This window comes from Cornus florida, unplaced genomic scaffold, assembly GCF_030987335.1.
Source record: "Cornus florida cultivar Cherokee Brave unplaced genomic scaffold, ASM3098733v1 CherokeeBrave_3.0.0_Hap2_Chr02, whole genome shotgun sequence".
Taxonomy (NCBI): Eukaryota; Viridiplantae; Streptophyta; class Magnoliopsida; order Cornales; family Cornaceae; genus Cornus; species Cornus florida.
Window position 1 is genome coordinate 71,582,054 of NW_026775572.1, and position 19,228 is coordinate 71,601,281.

General features: G+C 36.9%; 2 protein-coding genes across 2 annotated transcripts; one reads left to right on the plus strand and one right to left on the minus strand.

The window, feature by feature from the left end:
• Window positions 1–13,006: 13,006 nt before the first annotated feature.
• On the minus strand, window positions 13,007–14,549 carry LOC132295308 (uncharacterized; the record flags this gene model as incomplete). Its single annotated transcript, XM_059793515.1, has 2 exons — window positions 13,007–13,840; window positions 13,953–14,549. Coding segments are annotated over 2 exons (660 nt in total), but the record flags the coding sequence as incomplete, so codon positions are not given.
• A 434-nt stretch (window positions 14,550–14,983) lies between these two features.
• LOC132295307 (gamma-tocopherol methyltransferase, chloroplastic-like) lies at window positions 14,984–19,122 on the plus strand. Its single transcript, XM_059793514.1, has 6 exons — window positions 14,984–15,430; window positions 17,214–17,383; window positions 18,022–18,126; window positions 18,311–18,514; window positions 18,679–18,781; window positions 18,888–19,122. Exons 1-6 carry the CDS (start codon window positions 15,052–15,054, stop codon window positions 18,989–18,991), a joined length of 1,065 nt encoding a protein of 354 aa, XP_059649497.1. The 5' UTR covers window positions 14,984–15,051; the 3' UTR covers window positions 18,992–19,122.
• The last annotated feature ends 106 nt before the right edge of the window (window positions 19,123–19,228 follow it).

A 19,228-nucleotide genomic window follows, 5' to 3' on the forward strand; every position in this document is an offset into this window, starting at 1 on the left:
TTGTTATGTCTCTAGATGGTTCATACTTATTCCTTGATGGATTGTGCTTCTCTTTTAAGTAGTGTAGTGTTAGTTGGGGAAACAATTCATGCTTGTTCTTTGATGTTCCATGCTTTTGAATGCAAGAAGCATATGCTCTAATATTGTGGTGTAATAGAATTTTGAGCTTAATGAAAGATTAATGACTAGTTATGATATGTTGTATCTGTCACATGTGTTTAGACAATTTATTCCTCTCCCAATAGATATTTTGTACCTCTCACATGATGTTTAGATAATGCATGTTTAACTAAATCATCCTTATGGATTGCTTGGACTATGAGCTTAATGAAAGGTTCAATGACTTGAATTGTTATTTTGTTATCTTCACATGATGTTTAGACAATATATTCCTCTACCAATAGATGTATTGTGGCCTCACACATGTTGATTGAGACAATTTGCACTTGTTGAGTCACCCTTACCAATTGAATGTCTTTTACACACACAACATTGTTGCAACACATTCATTTCCCTCATTAGTCACTTGATTATGGTTTGGAATAGTATTGTTTGGTGGTGATCTCTACACCCCAAGACCTTTCCTTCTTACTTACTCTTTATCTTATTGCATTGCTTTATTATAGTTTAGCTCATTTAGTATAATCAACCAACCAATCAATTGTGTGATCACTCGACCTACTAACTCTAATTACCATAGTTTCACAATTCGATACACCATCAAATCCTTTGGGACGATCCCTATTCGCCCTATCTATATTTTATATAAAGAAAGGTAGTAGTGGCTTTCTATAAATGTAAAACTTGGCCACCTCCTAAATTCACAACTCTTCAAGCTTGACTTGGTATCGCGACCCTTGTAAAAGAGGACACTGGTCAGTTTTTGGCGCCGTTGCTGGGGATTAACGGTTTTGTTGGAATTAAACTAGACAATAGTGTTCATTAGATTGCTTCTATTTTTATTCTATTTTTCATTGTATATTCTTTTCTCTTGATTCTCATTATTATTTGTTCAATTAGGTACTTGACTACAAAGAAGGCAAACTTTGGAACTTAAAGCAATCATTGGAGCTTAAAAGCTAAATTTGGAGTTGAAGTGCTAAAAAACCGTTGTGAGCAATTCTTGGAACTCTTGTATTTTAATTGTTTCACTTCTTTGTATGCGTGTGATAGCCCTTGTTGAGGCTTATTTTATTGCAAAATTTTTGTCCAAGCATAGGCCCTTGTTGAGGCTAATTTTTTTTTTGCATTTGGGTTTTAATTGTGAATGGAGGAATTGTTTGATCCAAGTTTGGGGGGGAATTACATCCCTTCACCTTATGCTCCTCCATCACATTTTAATCCTTATGAGATTGAGTCCAATTCATTTCATGCATCATCTTATTATGGACTTGATCACTCATTTAATCCTTCTTATGACTATTGCCCTCCACCACCATTTTATGATGAATCAATTCCACCACCTTCTAAGTACTCACCCGGATTTGAAGAAAAAGTGTTAGCTTTACTTGATGTGCATATTTCACACACTTCACTTATTAATTCTCATTCTCAAACTTTAGCCAACTTAGAAGCTCAAGTTGAGCAAATTACAAATACTCTTTCTCATCAAGAGGAGGAGGAAGAGGCAAATGAAAAAATGGCAAGAACTTCAATGTATATAGATGAGGATGATGAGAGTAAGGAGAATGAAACAAGTGAGCTAATGCCTAGCACTCTATCTTGTATAGAGGAGGAAGTGGCAAGTGAGTTAGTGGCTAATCCAATAGAACATAACATGATTAATGAGGACTTTCCTTGTTTTGATTATGATTTTATCTCGGAAATGGCTACTCTAGAGAGTGAAGAGATGTGATACCCCTCGGATCCGAGACACGGGTTGATCAGGCCCAGGCCCAAACCCGAGGGAATATCAAACAATTAATACTTTATAATGAACACGGAATACAAAATAAATTAAGAAATGAAATTAAAGCTGGAAGGAACTAAAAATAGAATCCGCAAAATATTATAATTATTAAAATCCATCAAACCCAAACTCCAAAACTCCATCAGTTTACAACTTGGGAATCCATCTCTAGTGGACCCCTATTAAACATCCAAACGGAAGATAGAACAACTGTAATAAACGTCCAGCAATAAAACTATAGAGAGAGCCCTACATCGTCGGAAGAGTGAATAGAGACCTCTGCTCAGCACGAACACGTCTAAGCCTGGAACTGTCGTGTACCTGAAAAATAGAAGTGGGTCAGGCCCACGCGCAAGTTCTATACTACTACAATCCAAACAGAGGCCCGATACGCATGTACATCCTAAACAATTCAATAATAGCTAATAGTCCATAAATATATATATAGTCACACTAAAGGACTCTCACTGGACTACAGGCCGGTCTCAACCTGAATAAAGGTAACATGCTAAAACGCACACGAAGTGGGCATATGTACCTATACTTAAACAGGGTACACCTCCAACCATCGTAGCCAGCTACACATCCCGATGCATATACGCTCCCTAGCCATCGGTCCTGAGGCTCAAGCTCATACCGAGGCACCATAACAGTACATATTAAAATCCATCCAAAATCCCTGGTATTGCCGCTCAACAAGTAATTGCCATGACAATACAAATCCACGGGACTTAACTTTTAGTTAATCCCATCCTTATTCCAAGTAGGTGGGTAATGGTATTGTTTTAAAAACTAAACCCATCCTTAGTATGCCACCGTCCCATACCGGTGCCTACTTTCCAATCCTTCAGTAGTCAATAATACCATTAAATCAAGTATATATCAACTAAATTCTAACATCCAACATTCAATGTTAGCAGTGATAAAATAAGCATTGATAAATAGGGTCACAACAACAACATATACATGCCCAATTTAAGTTGTTCCCTTTAGTCTGATATAAAGACAGAATTAATTAAAACTTCCATTTAACACCTTACAAATGACATACAAATATGTAGGGTATGTATCACAAAATCCTAACCTCTACAGTTGATACTAACTGTGATAATGTAAGCATCAAAACAATATTCACAGTATGTATGTAGACATGCTCAAATTATAGTGCTCCACAAAACCGATCTAGTGTTAAACTCAAATCCTCCTAGTATTTAAGTTTCAATAGTTGCTATTACAGAACTTAAGATAGCTATGATCTAGACCCATCCTTCCAATAATTTATACTAGCAGTGGTAAGGAAAAACGTGAACCACAGAACCACAATGCATCCACAAACATGCTTAGTCTAGGTTGAACAAGCATACAACACTACTGTATCTACCAGTTTCATAGCAAAACAGATATCATTTTAGTTTGGTTTAATCTTCATTAATCCTGAAATCATTTAAGAGTGCAAAGAGTATGAAGCCTAAGGGAAAGAGTAAGGATAGAATCTTGCCTCAGAAACTTTTGTTCAAAGTTTCAACATCGTCTTCTTAAAAAAAATCCCGGCGAGTTCTAAAATCCGGTTACTGTTCACGGGTACGAAACACTATTCTTGAACTCAAAATCTGATCTTCACCGTTCAGATTGTGCGACACTGAGTCATGAACCTATCCTTTAAATTTTAGCTTGATCGGACCACGGACGAAGCAGGATCGGATGTTTGATGAAATCTGGGCAGAATGGAAAAAAACCTGTGTGACCTAGTTATTGTTTACGAGTACGAATCACTGTTCCCGAGGTCAAACTCTGATCTCCACCATTCAGATTGTGCGTCACTGAGTCATGAACCTCTCCTCCAAAATTCAGCTCGATCGAACCACGAACGAAGCGGGATCGGATGTTTGATGAAATCTAGGCAGAATGGAAAAAAACCTGTGCGACCCAGTTACTGTTCACGAGTACGAATCACTGTTCCTGAGGTCAAACTCTGATCTCCACCATTCAGATTGTGCGTCATTGAGTTGTGAACCTCTCTTCCAAAATTCAGCTCGATCGGACCACGGACGAAGCAGGATCGGAGCTTTGATCAAACCTTGGCAGAATGTGAAAAACTGCGTTTTTCCTTCTCCACTTCCACAAAACGTGTGCTTTGTTAAAAAAAACCTACACAGACGTCTACCTTATACTTATAGAGTTTTCCTAAACCCTAGGTTCATTTAAGTCCAACTCACAATCCTAACCGGCCCATCCAATTAACGTAGAAACCTACGACGGCTATAATATAAAACCCTAATTTATACTGTAATTAAAACCCTAGTTAGATGTATTTACCTAATTACCCTATTCACCATTAAATACTTAACAAATAATCTAATTAAACAAAATAATAATTAGTAAACCCAATTAAACCCAAATAAGACACACATAAAATAAAACACACATAGAATAATTAAACCAATTACACTTAAACCATTAATGTCAATTAAATAATTAAAACAGTAATAAGTAATTCCAATCAAATAACTAAACCAATTACACTTAAACCATTAATGCCACTTAAATAATTAAAACACTAACAAGTAATTCCAATCAAATAACTAAAAATAAATATCATTTAAATAAATTAAATCACCACAAAAGAAAACAATTAAGCACCTAATAAAAAAAATAATGACACATAATCAAATAAAATGCACTTAAATAATAAATTAAATACCATTAAATACCAGGAATATCCTTTTTAAAATTAGGGGTATTACAGGAGATGTTGACCACACTTGAGGTAGGAGAGAAGGAGGAGGAACTTGTTGAAGAGGGCCTTCCTTCTATTATCTCTAATGACCCTCTTGAGGAGTGTCTTTTGGAAATGTATAAAAAATTGTGGTTTTGACTTTAAAAGCTCTAAAAATGAAATAAACTCTCTAATGGACTCCTTAGCTTACTTAGAAGGTGAGGAAATGGTAATTTATGAGGAGGAGAGGAGGGATGAAAAGAGGGTGTTTCTTATTAATCCAAATGAGTCTTTGAAAGAAAATGCCTCACCAATTATCAATATGGATGATCATTTGAATGTGTTTCAAGAACACAACAAAGAGGCAAGCCTAACCATGATTGATTTTGTTTTCAAGACCGTGGATGAAAGGAACAATATCATCTCTTTTATTTCTTTTCAAGTCATTCTTTTGGAGGATGATTTTATTGTCATAAGTGGGACATTAAACGAGAAAAGTGAAAAGAGGGTCAATAAGGATGTTTCATATCCAGTTTTTGATTCATTTGATTAGTGAGTTGACCTAACGTCTTATTAGAGACGTTAAACACTAGTATTCGTAGAGTTTCACAACTCTATTCCTCCCTCATTTCTTTTTATTTTTCATTCTTGTGTACATTCTTCCATTTATTTTTCAAATTTTCAATCTTGTTACCATCATTGGGGCTTAGCATAGGATTTTCTGCACTTTCAGTTCAAAATTAGGCATTTGGTGCCAGTTCGATCGATCACAAGAGCACCTTCGATCGATCGAATTGTTCTTCGATCAATCCAACTATGGATTCGATCGATCGAACTCCACTTGAGTCCCAACACTTAGAAAAAAATTTTGAGCTTTCATCAATTTTGAAAGTGCATGTTCTCGGGATCTCCAGGATTTTCACTGTTCGATCGATCCAACTACAATTTCGATCGATCAAAGAACATTCGATCGATCCAACATTATAGTTCGATCGATCTCGAGTTTCAACACTTAGAAAAATTTTGGACATGTTTCAATTTTGAAAATGCATGCTCTCGGGATCTCCAAAATTTTACATGTTCGATCGATCGAATTTCATCTCGGATCGATCACAGCTATGTTCGATCGATCGAACTTCATCTTCGATCGATCACAACTTTGCCTCTTTGACCCTTTCACTTTTTGACTTTTTCCTATTTCTATTTTTATTTTATTTTATTTTTTTATTTTATTTTATTTCATTTAGTTACCTCTCTCTCTTGACTAAAAAAAAAAAATAAGTTTTTGGAAATTTGTTAAAAACACAAAAATATTTTTGTTAATTTTATTTTATTTTCAAAAATTCCAAAAAGATTTTTATTTTATTTTCATTTTTACTTTTATTTCCAAGCTTTATTTTTATTTTTATTTCAAATATTTAAAATTAAAAAAAAAAAAATCAAATCCCAAAAACATTTTTCTTTTATTTTATTTTATTTCCTTTTATCTTATTTCAAAAAATCCAAAAATATTTTGTTTAACTTTAATTTTTAATTCTTCTAACTTATCAAAAAAAAAAAAAAAATTGCATTCTTTATTTCCTTACATTTTTACTTCTTGCATTTTTATTTTTATTTTTATTCACTTGTCTTTTTATTTTTGTTTGTGTACATATTTGTTTTGTCTAAAAAAATAATAATAAAAAAAAGACGATTTTTCAAAGAAGCATTCCGTCTTACTAGAGACGTTAAACTTAGCACCAATTTTGCATATTTCTTACATTTTTCATTTTTCTTTGCATGTTTTCACATATATATTAAAAAAAAAAAAAATGAAAAACAAAAAGTAAGAAAATTTTGTATATACTTGCATTGTACATATTCTTTCCATTTTTTTGCATTGTACATGTTCCTTTTCATTTCTTGCATTGCACATATTGTTTTTCATTTCTTACATTGAACATATTCTTTTATTACATTTTGCCTTATTTAATTTTCTTTTTTATATTTTGTTCATGCATTTTATTCTTTGTTTTTCTTGCATTTTGTATATACTTGCTTTCATTAAATGAAAAATATAAAAAGATTCATCATTGTGCCCTTATGTGTAGTCATGCATACTTTATGCTTTAGTTAGGGCTTGATCTTATATCTCTCTTGCATCATGTGTTACATTGCCTTAGAATGCTTGATTTGATTATTCTTATCCCATTTAATATTTGATGTGAGTTTGCTAGCGTGGTTATTCAAGTAGGTTGTTGATTCCAAGTTTGGGAGAGACGTCTTTCGAATTGGATCATGACCGGGCTTCATGTCTACACCACCACGGTATACTCTTTCCACTTTTTTTCCATTGTTCTCATTGCACATTGAGGACAATGTGCAGTTTAAGTTTGGGGGTAAGGTGTCTTGTTGCATTCTACTTAAGATTTGAGCTTTAAATGCATGATTGAAATTTGAGATTGATGTTAGCTATGATTTTGATCTTTTGAGGATTATATTGCTTAAAATTTAAAAATTGCTTGACTTGAGAGTCCAATACTCCTTGTATGCCTTGAGGATGCCATTTAGGAGTAAATTTTTCAAAAGATTAATATCATGCTTGCACTTGTGGTCTACATCATCTTGATTCTGTGATTGTTTTGAGATTCATTCTAGGATTCTACATTAGCACCGGTGCACGCTAGCATTCAATTGTGGGGTACATGCTTTGTTGATTATCGAATTGGTTATATCCCAATTGGGCTAGTAGTGCATTGAAAGCTTTTATTCTTGATAAAGGTGGATAACAACCCCTTTTCATTGAGTAGCCGGGATTCTTGCCTCATTAAGCAGTGAACTTCTCGCGCCGAAAGGTGGAGGGCCGAAACTCTAGGTTAATAATTGATTAAAAAAAAAAGAAGTTGCAAAAGCAATAAAAGTGAGGACTTCTCCCAAAAGGTGAGAAGTAGGAAATGATTAGATGGTTGTTGTCTTGATTTGTAGCCTAGTTGATTTGAGTTTGTAAGTCCGTTGGGGTGTCTTAACACCTAATGCCCTAAAGCCATCTGGTTTGGGAGTCATTGACCTAACGCTCGCTACATGAATCTTCTAGAAAGCTTAAGAGATCAACATATTGCACAATATTTCCATCTTTGATCCTCAATAAAAAATAAAAAATAAAAGAAAAAAAGAAAAAAAGAAAAAAATAGAGTGAAAAGAATAAGCGCACCTAAAAGAATAAAGCTTTAATAAAAGGTCCACTCTCTTATCTTGATGATCGGTACTAGATTTGTGTGCTAGTTTGAGGGTAAGGATGTGATTACTTCTCTAGTTGGCTAAGATAGCAACACACTTGATGCCGGACCTCTCACATGGATTCTAGACTTGTTTCGATTTTCATGATCATTTTCTTGATATATGGAGGACCATACTTGCTTGCTTGATATTGAAATTTTGGGAGATTGCTTAGAAACGGTTGAAAAATTGCATACTTGAAGTAGTTTTCTCCCAATGCTTGTTTGCAATATTGGTGCCTCTTTTGAAAGAATGAGCTTAATGTTTGTGGGTACCATTTCTGGAAACCCTCACGAGACTTTACTCGTCCACTAGGGGTAACCTAGGGGTTTAAAAGGCTTGTTGCATATGCTAAATGCAATTGTGTTCCCTACGAAAATGGTGTTATCATTTTACTTGCTTTCCAGTTTATACTTGTATAGTTGTTTATTTCATTCCTTTACTTCTTAGTTCATTGCTAGGGACTAGCAATATTTAAGTTTGGGGGTGTGATGAGCACTGAAAAGTGCGCATTTAAACCCGTTAAGCTTAAGCATTCTAGTACCTTTATCTATCTTACTTTGCCGTTTTAGACTTATTACGTGTTATTTATATTTTCAGGCACTAATCCCAAAATTGAGCTAACTCAGCCAAATAAGAGCTTAATTGAAGCAATCCTAAGATAAACCAAAGGAGGGAGCAAAGTGGAGAAAGAAATGAGTAAAAAGGAATCAAGTTGTGCAGCTGAAAAGTTCGATCGATCCAACTTAGAGTTCGATCGATCGAACATCTATGATCGATCATAGTACTTCTCGATAGATCCAACCTTGGCCTTTGCTGAAATTCCAAGTTCGATCGATCCAACATCACCTTCGATCGATCGAACCCTATTTTGTCCTATTCAAATGATTGATCTTATCTACAGCTGTACGCCTACCAACCACTTTTGTCTTTTTCTCTATAAATATCTTGAAAATATCCCAGCCTTGTCATTATCCGGAGGAGTCAGACCACTTCGATCGATCCAAGATGCAGTTCGATCGATCGAACCCATTTTCGATCGATCCAAGTTAAGGTTCGATTGATCGAACTTCCTCCAGCGAGAAAAAGTTAAAGTCCAGCTCATTTATTCCGTCCTTCATCCAATCATTGGAGAATATGCCTTGCACGACCACAGCTCATCATGGGGTGTATTTGACCTACCTATATAAGGAATATGAAACACTTTTTGAGGGAGTCTCTTGTCACACATTGAAAATCATCTTGGAGGCTATTCTTGGAGAGGAAGAAGGGAGGAAGCTAGAGCAACCTTTGGAGGAGACCTTCATCATCAAGGAGCAAATTTTCACCATGGATTTAGCCCTTGAGGGTTGGAGCTTCATCATCATGAGTGGCTAGACATCCTCTTGGGGCTAGAGTTAGCCCCAAACATGCTTTCTTTACCTAATCTTGTGTAATTTTGAGGGATTTGTGTTGTAATGCATATTTTGACTCTTAAACTTATGAAGATCTTGATTATTCATTAAGTTCTATGGATTAATGCTTCTAATTGATCATTTTCTCTATCTATATGTCTATGTATGCTAGAGTAAATGCTCACCTCTAGATTTAATGTTATTGATGCATGTTTATGTGTATTAATGCCTTTAATCTTGAGATTGTCAAAATATGAAGTTCTTAATGTAATGCTCTTGTTATGTCTCTAGATGGTTCATACTTATTCCTTGATGGATTGTGCTTCTCTTTTAAGTAGTGTAGTGTTAGTTGGGGAAACAATTCATGCTTGTTCTTTGATGTTCCATGCTTTTGAATGTAAGAAGCATATGCTCTAATATTGTGGTGTAATGGAATTTTGAGCTTAATGAAGGATTAATGACTAGTTATGATATGTTGTATCTTTCACATGTGTTTAGACAATTTATTCCTCTCCCAATAGATATTTTGTACCTCTCACATGATATTTAGATAATGCATGTTTAACTAAATCATCCTTATGGATTGCTTGGACTATGAGCTTAATGAAAGGTTCAATGACTTGAATTGTTATTTTGTTATCTTTACATGATGTTTAGACAATATATTCCTCTACTAATAGATGTATTGTGGCCTCACACATGTTGATTGAGACAATTTGCACTTGTTGAGTCACCCTTACCAATTGAATGTCTTTTACACACACAACATTATTGCAACACATTCATTTCCCGCATTAGTCACTTGATTATGGTTTGGAATAGTATTGTTTGGTGGTGATCTCTACACCCCAAGACCTTTCCTTCTTACTTACTCTTTATCTTATTGCATTGCTTTATTATAGTTTAGCTCATTTAGTATAATCAACCAACCAATCAATTGTGTGATCACTCGACCTACTCGCCCTATCTATATTTTATATAGAGAAATGTAGTAGTGGCTTTCTATAAATGTAAAACTTAGCCACTTTCCTAAATTCACAACTCTTCAAGCTTGACTTGGTATCGCGACCCTTGTAAAAGAGGATACCGGTCACGGGTCTACGAACCGATGTTGGCTGGAGGCTCGCGGGAGCGAGCTTAGAAAGCAGCCGGCGATGGAGGACCTGCGGCGGTGGTGACAAGGACTGCTTGGCCACTGATGACTCAGCGGCGAGCTTGGATGAGATGGGGAAGGACGGCAGCTGTGATGGCGGGCTTAGGCAGTGGCTGACGGCGAACGGTGATTGAACTGTGGTTCGGCCGTGATGGGCACGGCGAGCTCGGAGGTGGAGAGCTCGCGGCGGAGATGGCAACGGAGAGCCGGCTGTGGATGGCTTTGCGGTTTGTGAGGACTGGTTCACGGCTGCTCTCGGCACCGGCGAGCTTGGAAGCTTACGGCGGTGTGGATGGCGGCTGGAATGGACCGGCGGTAAGCACGGCTATGAACTTGGTTCAGCTGATCAGAAGGCAGTGAGCTTGCGAGCAAGGTAGACGGCGGACGGTGCGAGCAAGGAGAAGCCAAGCTTCTTGTTCTGGGTTTTGATTTTTTTTTTTTTTTTTTTAACTAACACCAGAAACAGAAAACAAAAAATAAAAATAAAATGACCAAAATAAAAATAGAAAATAGATGAAAGATAGAATAAAAATGGGTCCAAAAATTTTAACTCAACTTTGAAGTGGCAACGGTGCCATTTGATAGGCGTGTAATGAAACTTGTGGACATAATTTGCATTAAATTAAACAAACTTTAAAGAAAATTACATAAATAAATAAATTATAATTCTCTAAATCTATCTAACTCTATCTCTAACTCCCTCCCTCATTTGCCTCCGAAGTGTGTCTTTTATAGCCAAAGGAAGACACCCACTTGTAGGCTGTGATGATGGCCCAAACTGCTTCTTCATTTCCTTTACGCCATCTAGCTATACATTACTCTGACCACTACCCACTTCTATATCAACCCATTATGCATCAACCACCTTTTCACCTTTTCTTCTTAACTTTTCTTTCCCTTATTTTCTTTTCTTCTTTTTCTTTTCTTCTTTCTCTCTCCCTATTTCTCTTTTCTTCACGTGAACATCATTTCTTTTTTGTTTTTCTTTTTTTCTTTTCTTTTCTTCTTTCTCTCTCCTCATTTATTTTATATTTTTTGTTTATTTTCTTCTCATTCATGCATTAATACCTACAAAACACAAAACAAACATATAAAAATATTTAAATAATAAAAAGTCTAATTAAAAGCTTATTTTGGTGCATAAAATAATAGGTTTTGTGTACTTATCAAACTGGTCCTTGCGTTATTGCCCACTTGATCTGCAATACCCCAAAAGCTCATTCCACATCTTTCCTTAATGCCTCTTGTCGCTGAGCAAATAATTTTTCTTTTGTAGTGGTTGGGTGCAGGATGGTCTGCATCAAAGTTGTCCACTTAGGGTATATACCATCAGACAGGTAATACCCCATTCTATAGTGATGTCCATTCACTACATAATTAATCGGAGGTCATTGGCCATTGACGATACCGTTAAATACCGAGAAATGATCCAACACATTTATATCATTGTGTGAACCCGGCATTCCAAAGAATGCATGCCAGATCCACAAATCTTGTGAGGTAACTGCTTCCAATATGAGAGTATTCTTGCCAGATCATCCCCTATGTGTGTCATGCCACTCCACTGGGCAATTCTTCCACTCCCAGTGCATACAGTCGATAAAACCAAGCATACCCGGAAATCCTCTCTGCTCCCTTTCTTCAAGCAACCGTGCTATGTCGGCTTCGTTGGGTGGGTGCATATACTCCTCTGCATAAACAACAATAATAGCATTACAAAATGCCTTCAAGCATTTAATGGTAGTGCTTTCGCCGATTTTAGTATATTCGTCATAGTGATCGATTGCACAACCATATGCGAGTATTCAAACAGCAGTTGTCATCTTCTGTATAGAAGACAACCCCAGACGACCAATCGCATCCTTTTTTTGGACAAAGTAATCATCATAAGCTTTGACATCATTAAGGATACGTAGAAAAAGTTCTCGTTGCATCCTGAATCACCTGTGAAAGTACTCCGATGGATATATATGTGCAATTCTCGTCGAAATAGTCTTTCATTAGGTGATAGTGGCTAATGTACCGCTTCTTTTTACGACTTGAAATACTTGCTCAACTATCTCTGGCATCACTGAATTTATAATCTCATAGAATTCGTCTTGATCCTGTTGAATTAACGCCCCAAAAGGATCATCTTCCGAAGAGGATGACGAGGAAGATGAAGAATTAGAGTCTGCCAAAGGAAAAACTTATAATGACAAAGCCATTCAAATTTCGAAATTGAAAAAGATGGATGATGATATTTTGCTATAATGAAGAAAGATAAATATAGTGGTGATTTTCAAATGAGCAAATGAGTTTCATTATATAAGATGAAAAATATAACCGTTAAAAATATAGCCGTTACGAATATAGCCGGTTAGGAAAAGTTAAAAAAATAAAATAAAAAAATTAATTTTAATTTATTATTATTATTTTTTTTGAAGAGCGAAAATTCTGAGAGCCTGATAGAGTGCATGTTTTTGGAGAACGAAAATTGTTGACGTGGCTCTTGTAATTGTTGATATGGTTCTTGAAAAAGCTGATGTGGCGTTGTTAGAAAACCAAAATCCGAAAAGACGGGTGCGGATGGTCTAATAGGATACAGAAATGTTCTCTGTAAAACTTATAGCAGAGAAGGAAAATAAATTATTTTGAACTTAAGCAGTACAAATTATTGTAATAACAAACATCATGTGAACATTTTTATGTCACAACATACGCAACATTTACAATCAACCCATAAAAAGGTACAAGATATATACCTGTTTCAATTAAAACAATAAATTACATGAATAGCTGATTCTTCATTTCGTCCATCACCGTATCATCAAGGTTACGATTATCTTATTGGATGCCCGCATCCTTGCAACATCTGAAAGCTTGCTTTCCTCAACTTGTATCCATCTCAATTGCGGAGAGTTCAAAATAAATAACTCAACGGCATTCACCTCAATCCCACTACAGGGCATTACATCAACCCTCTCCAGAAACTTACAACTCTTCAAGATTGAAACCATGGCCACATTAGTCAACCTTTTACACCCTCTCGCCTTCAATTCACCCAAACAAGTACACGAAACCAACATCGAAATCAGCTCTTTATCGAGCAGCATCTCATTATGAGACAGGTCCAATTTCCTCAACCCCCTCCAATTCTGCCCTAATGTGGTCAGCAACCCCGGTTCTCTTTTCGACCACATCACAGTTTATCAAAGCCAATTCTTCAAGGCCATTACTCACAGCTCAACCTAGACTCTTCAGTCCTTCACCAGTAACAAGACAACAACTCTGCAGCCTAAGACAGGACAATCCCCTAAACTTGGAAGCCACAGCGAGCAAGTGATTGTTATCAAGATCAAAAGGTAATCTTAAATCAAGTTTTTGCATATTACAACCTGCTTGTACTTATGAATTGAAGCAAGCCCTCTTTGCTACCACCAATAAACCAAAAGTGAATTCAGAGATATACAATTGTCAATTCCAATTCTTGAAGACAAGTCAAGCACTTAAGGAACAATGAAAACAAAGAAGTGTCACCAATACCTTCACAGCTCCGTAATTGCAGCCTCTTAATCTTCTTGCAGCTCCTCCAAAGCCAATTCGAGAGACTCCAATGGCAGTGAAAAGTTGAATTTGGCTATGTTCTTCTTGAGAATCGAATTCATCGGAATTCAATTCATTGCCTGTGAAAAAAACAGTGAGGTCTTTTAGAGAGAGAAACGAGGTGATCCAGTGGAAAGAAAGAGGTCTGGAGAGGGATATATTGAGAGAAGTGAGATTGGGGCAAGAGACAGAGAGAGAAAGTAGAGAGAAGAAAGATACTGAGGAAGCGGAGGTGTTGGAATTGGGGCAAGAAGAGGCGACGGAGAGAAGGAGGTGATCGAACAAAGCGGAGGCGTCGTCGCCGGCGGCAGCGGTGAGAGAGAGTAAAGAGAGATAAGGGTAGTGAGAGAGGGAGGAGGAGAGAGGCGAGTGTGAGAGCGTGAGGGGAGAAGCGGAGACAGAGGGAGGTTTTGGAGGAGAGGCAGAGACGGAGCCACCGCTTGGAGACGAGAGAAGCGGCGGAGGAAGACGGCGGAGGGAGGCGGTTGAAGATTTCTTGGAGATATTACTTGCCTTTATGCAGTTATGGGTTGTGGGTTAAGAACCACCGTAAATGGCTGTGGAGTGCTGGTTGGGGTGGAGGTGGATTTGGGTTTTTTGTTTCTGGTTTTGATGATCTGATAGTCCAAACATAAGAAATGATTCCAAATTTTGGTAAAAAAATGTTTGGAACAAAGTGTTTCCATTAATGGCGGGATAGATTTCGTGTTGATTTTGGGGGAGATTATCCTGCCAGAGAGTGACTGTAGGTTCCTCCCGCGTCAGATTGCCACCTAAAGAAATAAACGCAAGCATAAATCTTGGTTTAAAAGGGGCTACGTAGCAAAAACTGGGCCATGCAAATTTTGGACCGCATGGAGTGGAGGAACAGTGGAATGCACTGAATCCTGATCCATCACTCACTGTCTCGTACGAGGACACGTCAATGGAGTTGTCTCCACCTTCCTCCTATATAAAAAAGTACAAGTGGTAGATATGTTTAGTGAGTGACCCACTCGATTGGTTTGGTTGGCCTCAAACTCTCTCTGGAGTCGCCCCAATGAGTCCATTGTGCAGCACGTGCGACTCAGCCTTGGTGCGTGTCCTATACACCGGCCGACCTCATTCAACACGATGCCACCGCCGCGGATTGGTGGTGGCTGGTGGCGTTGAGCGCCCAACCAAACGGTGGCGGCTGGCTATGACAACCAAAAGTGCGACGGCTCAACCGGTGACTACAGAGGAGGAAACAGAGTGTTTGCAGAAAGGGATAGCAGAGTTCTACGACCAGTCATCGGGGGTTTGGGAGGACATATGGGGTGACCACATGCACCACGGCTTCTACAACCCCAACGCCACCGTCTCCGTCTCCGTCTCCGACCACCGCTCCGCTCAGATCCGTATGATTGAAGAGACTCTCCAATTTGCCGCTGTTCCTGGTTCATCCTCATTTCTCCTCCTCTCTCTCTCTCTCTCTAAATATACATGTGTGTGTATGTATGTATATATATATATATATGTAATATATACTTCAAAATAGTTGGTTTGTTTTGTTCAATTTAACAGTATAGAACATTCAGAAGAGTATAAAATTAGAACTATACCCATCTTGCGTAATCAGTATATAAATTTGATGTTTTGGTGGGTTGGACAATATTACAGTGATGTGATGGGCATGTAAAGAACTTGAGGATAACCTTCTGTTTTTCAATAATATTAAGAGACAAATAATCCGCGAATTCGATTTCGGTTCGGTTCGGTTTGATTCGTGCAGATCGGATCGGATTACTATATTCACGGATCAGTGACGAATTCAAAAAAATCAAATCTGTAGCTCACGGATTGGATTACGAATTGGGCTGTTAAAAATTCGATCCAATCCGTGAGTCCAATTCAATCAGATCCGTGAAATTTATATATATATTTTGAAAAACTATATTAGTTAATGATAATTTAATTTATTCTAAAGATGTATTAGTTAATAATTATTTAAATATATGAATTAATATTAATAAATTAAAATTTTATGTATTAGGTTAGGGTTAAAAGATAAATAAATAATAAATAATGTTACTTATAAAAATTATAAAAATAATAGTAATAATAAATAATTTAGATAAAATTTAATCCGCGGATTCAATCCGATCCAATCCGTTATTACATGGATCTAATCCGATTCGATTCGTGGGATAATGGATCGGTAACCGATCTGTTGGGAGCGGATCGGATTAGGATTGATGTCTAATTTGATCCAATCCGTGGCCACCCCTAATATTAAGGGAAAAGGGGTACCTATTTTGCAATATTTTGGCCAATTTTTCTTGGAAAAGATTTGAAATGTAAATCAAACAAATTTGAGACAGACCAATATGGAAATCACCAAGTCTTTCCCCATTTGCTTGTGGAAAGAGAGACATGGGGTGGGGGTTTCTTAACAAAGAGAGGGGTTTGTTCTGTGTGTGATTCAGGGATTTGTTATTATTAACATGATGTGTAGATAATATAGCTAGGAATTGTGTGAGGTGAAATATGTAAATCAGCTTCTTGGTTTCCTCTCTTAACAGTGATCGGCGGGAGGATTTCAGATCTACTCTGTCGCTGTCCTCTTCCACAAACCGGACTGTGGGTGGCTTACACAATGGTGTTGGCGCGCTAACCACTGATTCTGTATACAATTAGGGGTTAATTTCTGATTGCTTGTAACCTTGCCTTAGAATAGGCTTGGGCTCAATATTGTTTGGGCTGTGTTTGGGGGCTTCGGCCCTTTTGTACATTTGCACAGTTATATATAAAACCTTACTTTCCCAAAAAAAAAAAAAAAAAATGGAAGGTGATTTATATAATCTTATCTGATTTCTTCTATTGTCAAGAATAATAAACTTCAAAATCTATTTGAATAGACTCCAAAGATATACTTTTGATATGCTCTGTGTTATTCACAAGTTGTATCCTTGTCTAGCCATCGTATAGGATTCTAGGTCAAGTCTGAGAATGCATATGGAAAAAGATATGATGATATTGTATTGGTGATTGGATATAAAAACTGAAGCGTTGTTTTAGTTGTTGGATGCTTGAATTTGATTTGATGATCTCTCTGTATCCGTGTCTGCATGTGTTTCTCTGCAGCACATGTGCGAATTGAGGTTTGTTTTTTTTAAAAAAATAAATTTATGTACTTCTAAGTTCTACCTTTTGATTTTATCTTGATGAATTGTTTTGCAGATGACCCAGTAAAGAAACCTAAGAGTATTGTTGATGTTGGGTGTGGGATAGGAGGCAGTTCTAGATACCTAGCAAGAAAATATGGAGCCCAATGCCAAGGCATTACCCTGAGCCCTGTCCAAGCCCAGAGGGCTCAAGCTCTTGCTGCTGCACAAGGATTAGAGGACAAGGTATTTTGGAGCATATCAATTCCCATTTTTTGGCTAGTTTAATTAATTAATTTATTATTATTATTAGAAAGGAAATATATTAGGAACCCTTCCTGTGGCTCCTACCTCACCTAGCTTCCCTGAGATTATTTATATTATGTTCAAATATGTGATTATATGGATTCGAAATTTTATTTTAAACCCTGCTTGGATATAGGTTTTTATTCTTTTAATTTCTTGAAATAAATATTTAAGCATTGGGGAAGGCTGGTAGTTTTTGAGCGTCTATCAGGAAACTTCTGATATCAGGTTACAGTTATGGCTGGAAAAATATGTTCTCCTATCTCGTAACGCCCTCAAAACAACCTACCAAAAAATACCGAGTTGTATGGTAGTATTTAATAGTTTATTTGAAAATGTCAGCCCTAAAAACAATGCACTAGACAAGAATGTTTCCTTTTAAGATTTATTGGGTGGTAAGTAATGAGAGAATAGTTCCACTCCGTACAATCATCTATCCTAATGGTTACCTCCCTTTTTATTTTTTTCATTTCTGTCTTGAACTCTAGACAAGAAATACAAGATATCGATTATGTTTATGTAACAATGATGTGCTTATCAAAAAAAAAAATGTTTATGTAATGGTGAACAATTAGCAGGTTTCCTTTCAAGTTGCAGATGCTTTAAACCAACCATTTCCTGATGGACAATTTGATCTGGTTTGGTCCATGGAGAGTGGAGAACACATGCCTGACAAAACAAAGGTACTTAATCTCTCTCTTACACCACTGCAGATTTAGCTGGGGTCCATGGCTCCAGGAAACTCCGAGTTTAAATCGTTGAATTGAAAAGAACAGTAGTATGTTAGCTTGAATTTTCTTTTTTAATGCTTCATGGCTAATTCGATCTCGTCGTTTCGTGTTATACTATTCGCTTTCGAATTGGTAGTTTATTCATGAGTTGGCTCGAGTAGCAGCCCCAGGAGCCACGATAATAATAGTAACCTGGTGCCATAGGGATCTCTCCCCTTCTGAAGAATCCTTGCGGCCAGAGGAAAAAAAGCTATTGAACAAGATATGTGATGCTTACTATCTTCCAGCTTGGTGTTCTACAGCTGATTATGTGAACTTACTTCAGTCCCTCGCTCTTCAGGTAATAACTTCTTGCCTTGAGAGCTAAATATGGATCAATTATTCTCGTGCTCGAAGTGTTCTGAATCTGCAATCGGCATAACTTCTTGACTGCTTTGGTTTGCGTTCTGAACTGTATATTTGTGGTGAAGCACTAAATGAATCGTTGCTGTACTTTATATGCAGGATATTAAGGCAGCGGATTGGTCTGAGAATGTTGCTCCATTTTGGCCAGCGGTGATACGTTCAGCATTGACATGGAAGGGATTCACATCATTGCCGAGAAGTGGTAAGCTAGCGTGCTTGACGTGCATTTGCATAATGCATTTCTCTTATCCTCTATTATCTGTTTGTTTTTCGTTGTATTGTCTTTCTTGACGGATAAACTTGATCAGGATGGAAAACCATAAAAGGAGCGTTGGTAATGCCGTTGATGATTGAAGGATACAAGAAGGATTTAATCAAATTTGCTATCATTACATGTCGAAAACCTGAATAATGACAGATGGATGTTAGAGAGTTTGATGGACTAGTTCTTGCTTGGTAAATGTTTGTACTTTCTTACACAATTGTGAATTTGTTATTTTGGACTGTGATTCAATTGACAACCCCAGGGTTTTTTTTTTTTTTTTTTTGGTCAAAAAAAAAAAAAAAAAAAACAAAAAACTGGTTAAAACAAGCACACATTATCTACTATATGTCTCTAGTGGGACTCGACCTCTCAACCTCTCCTTTG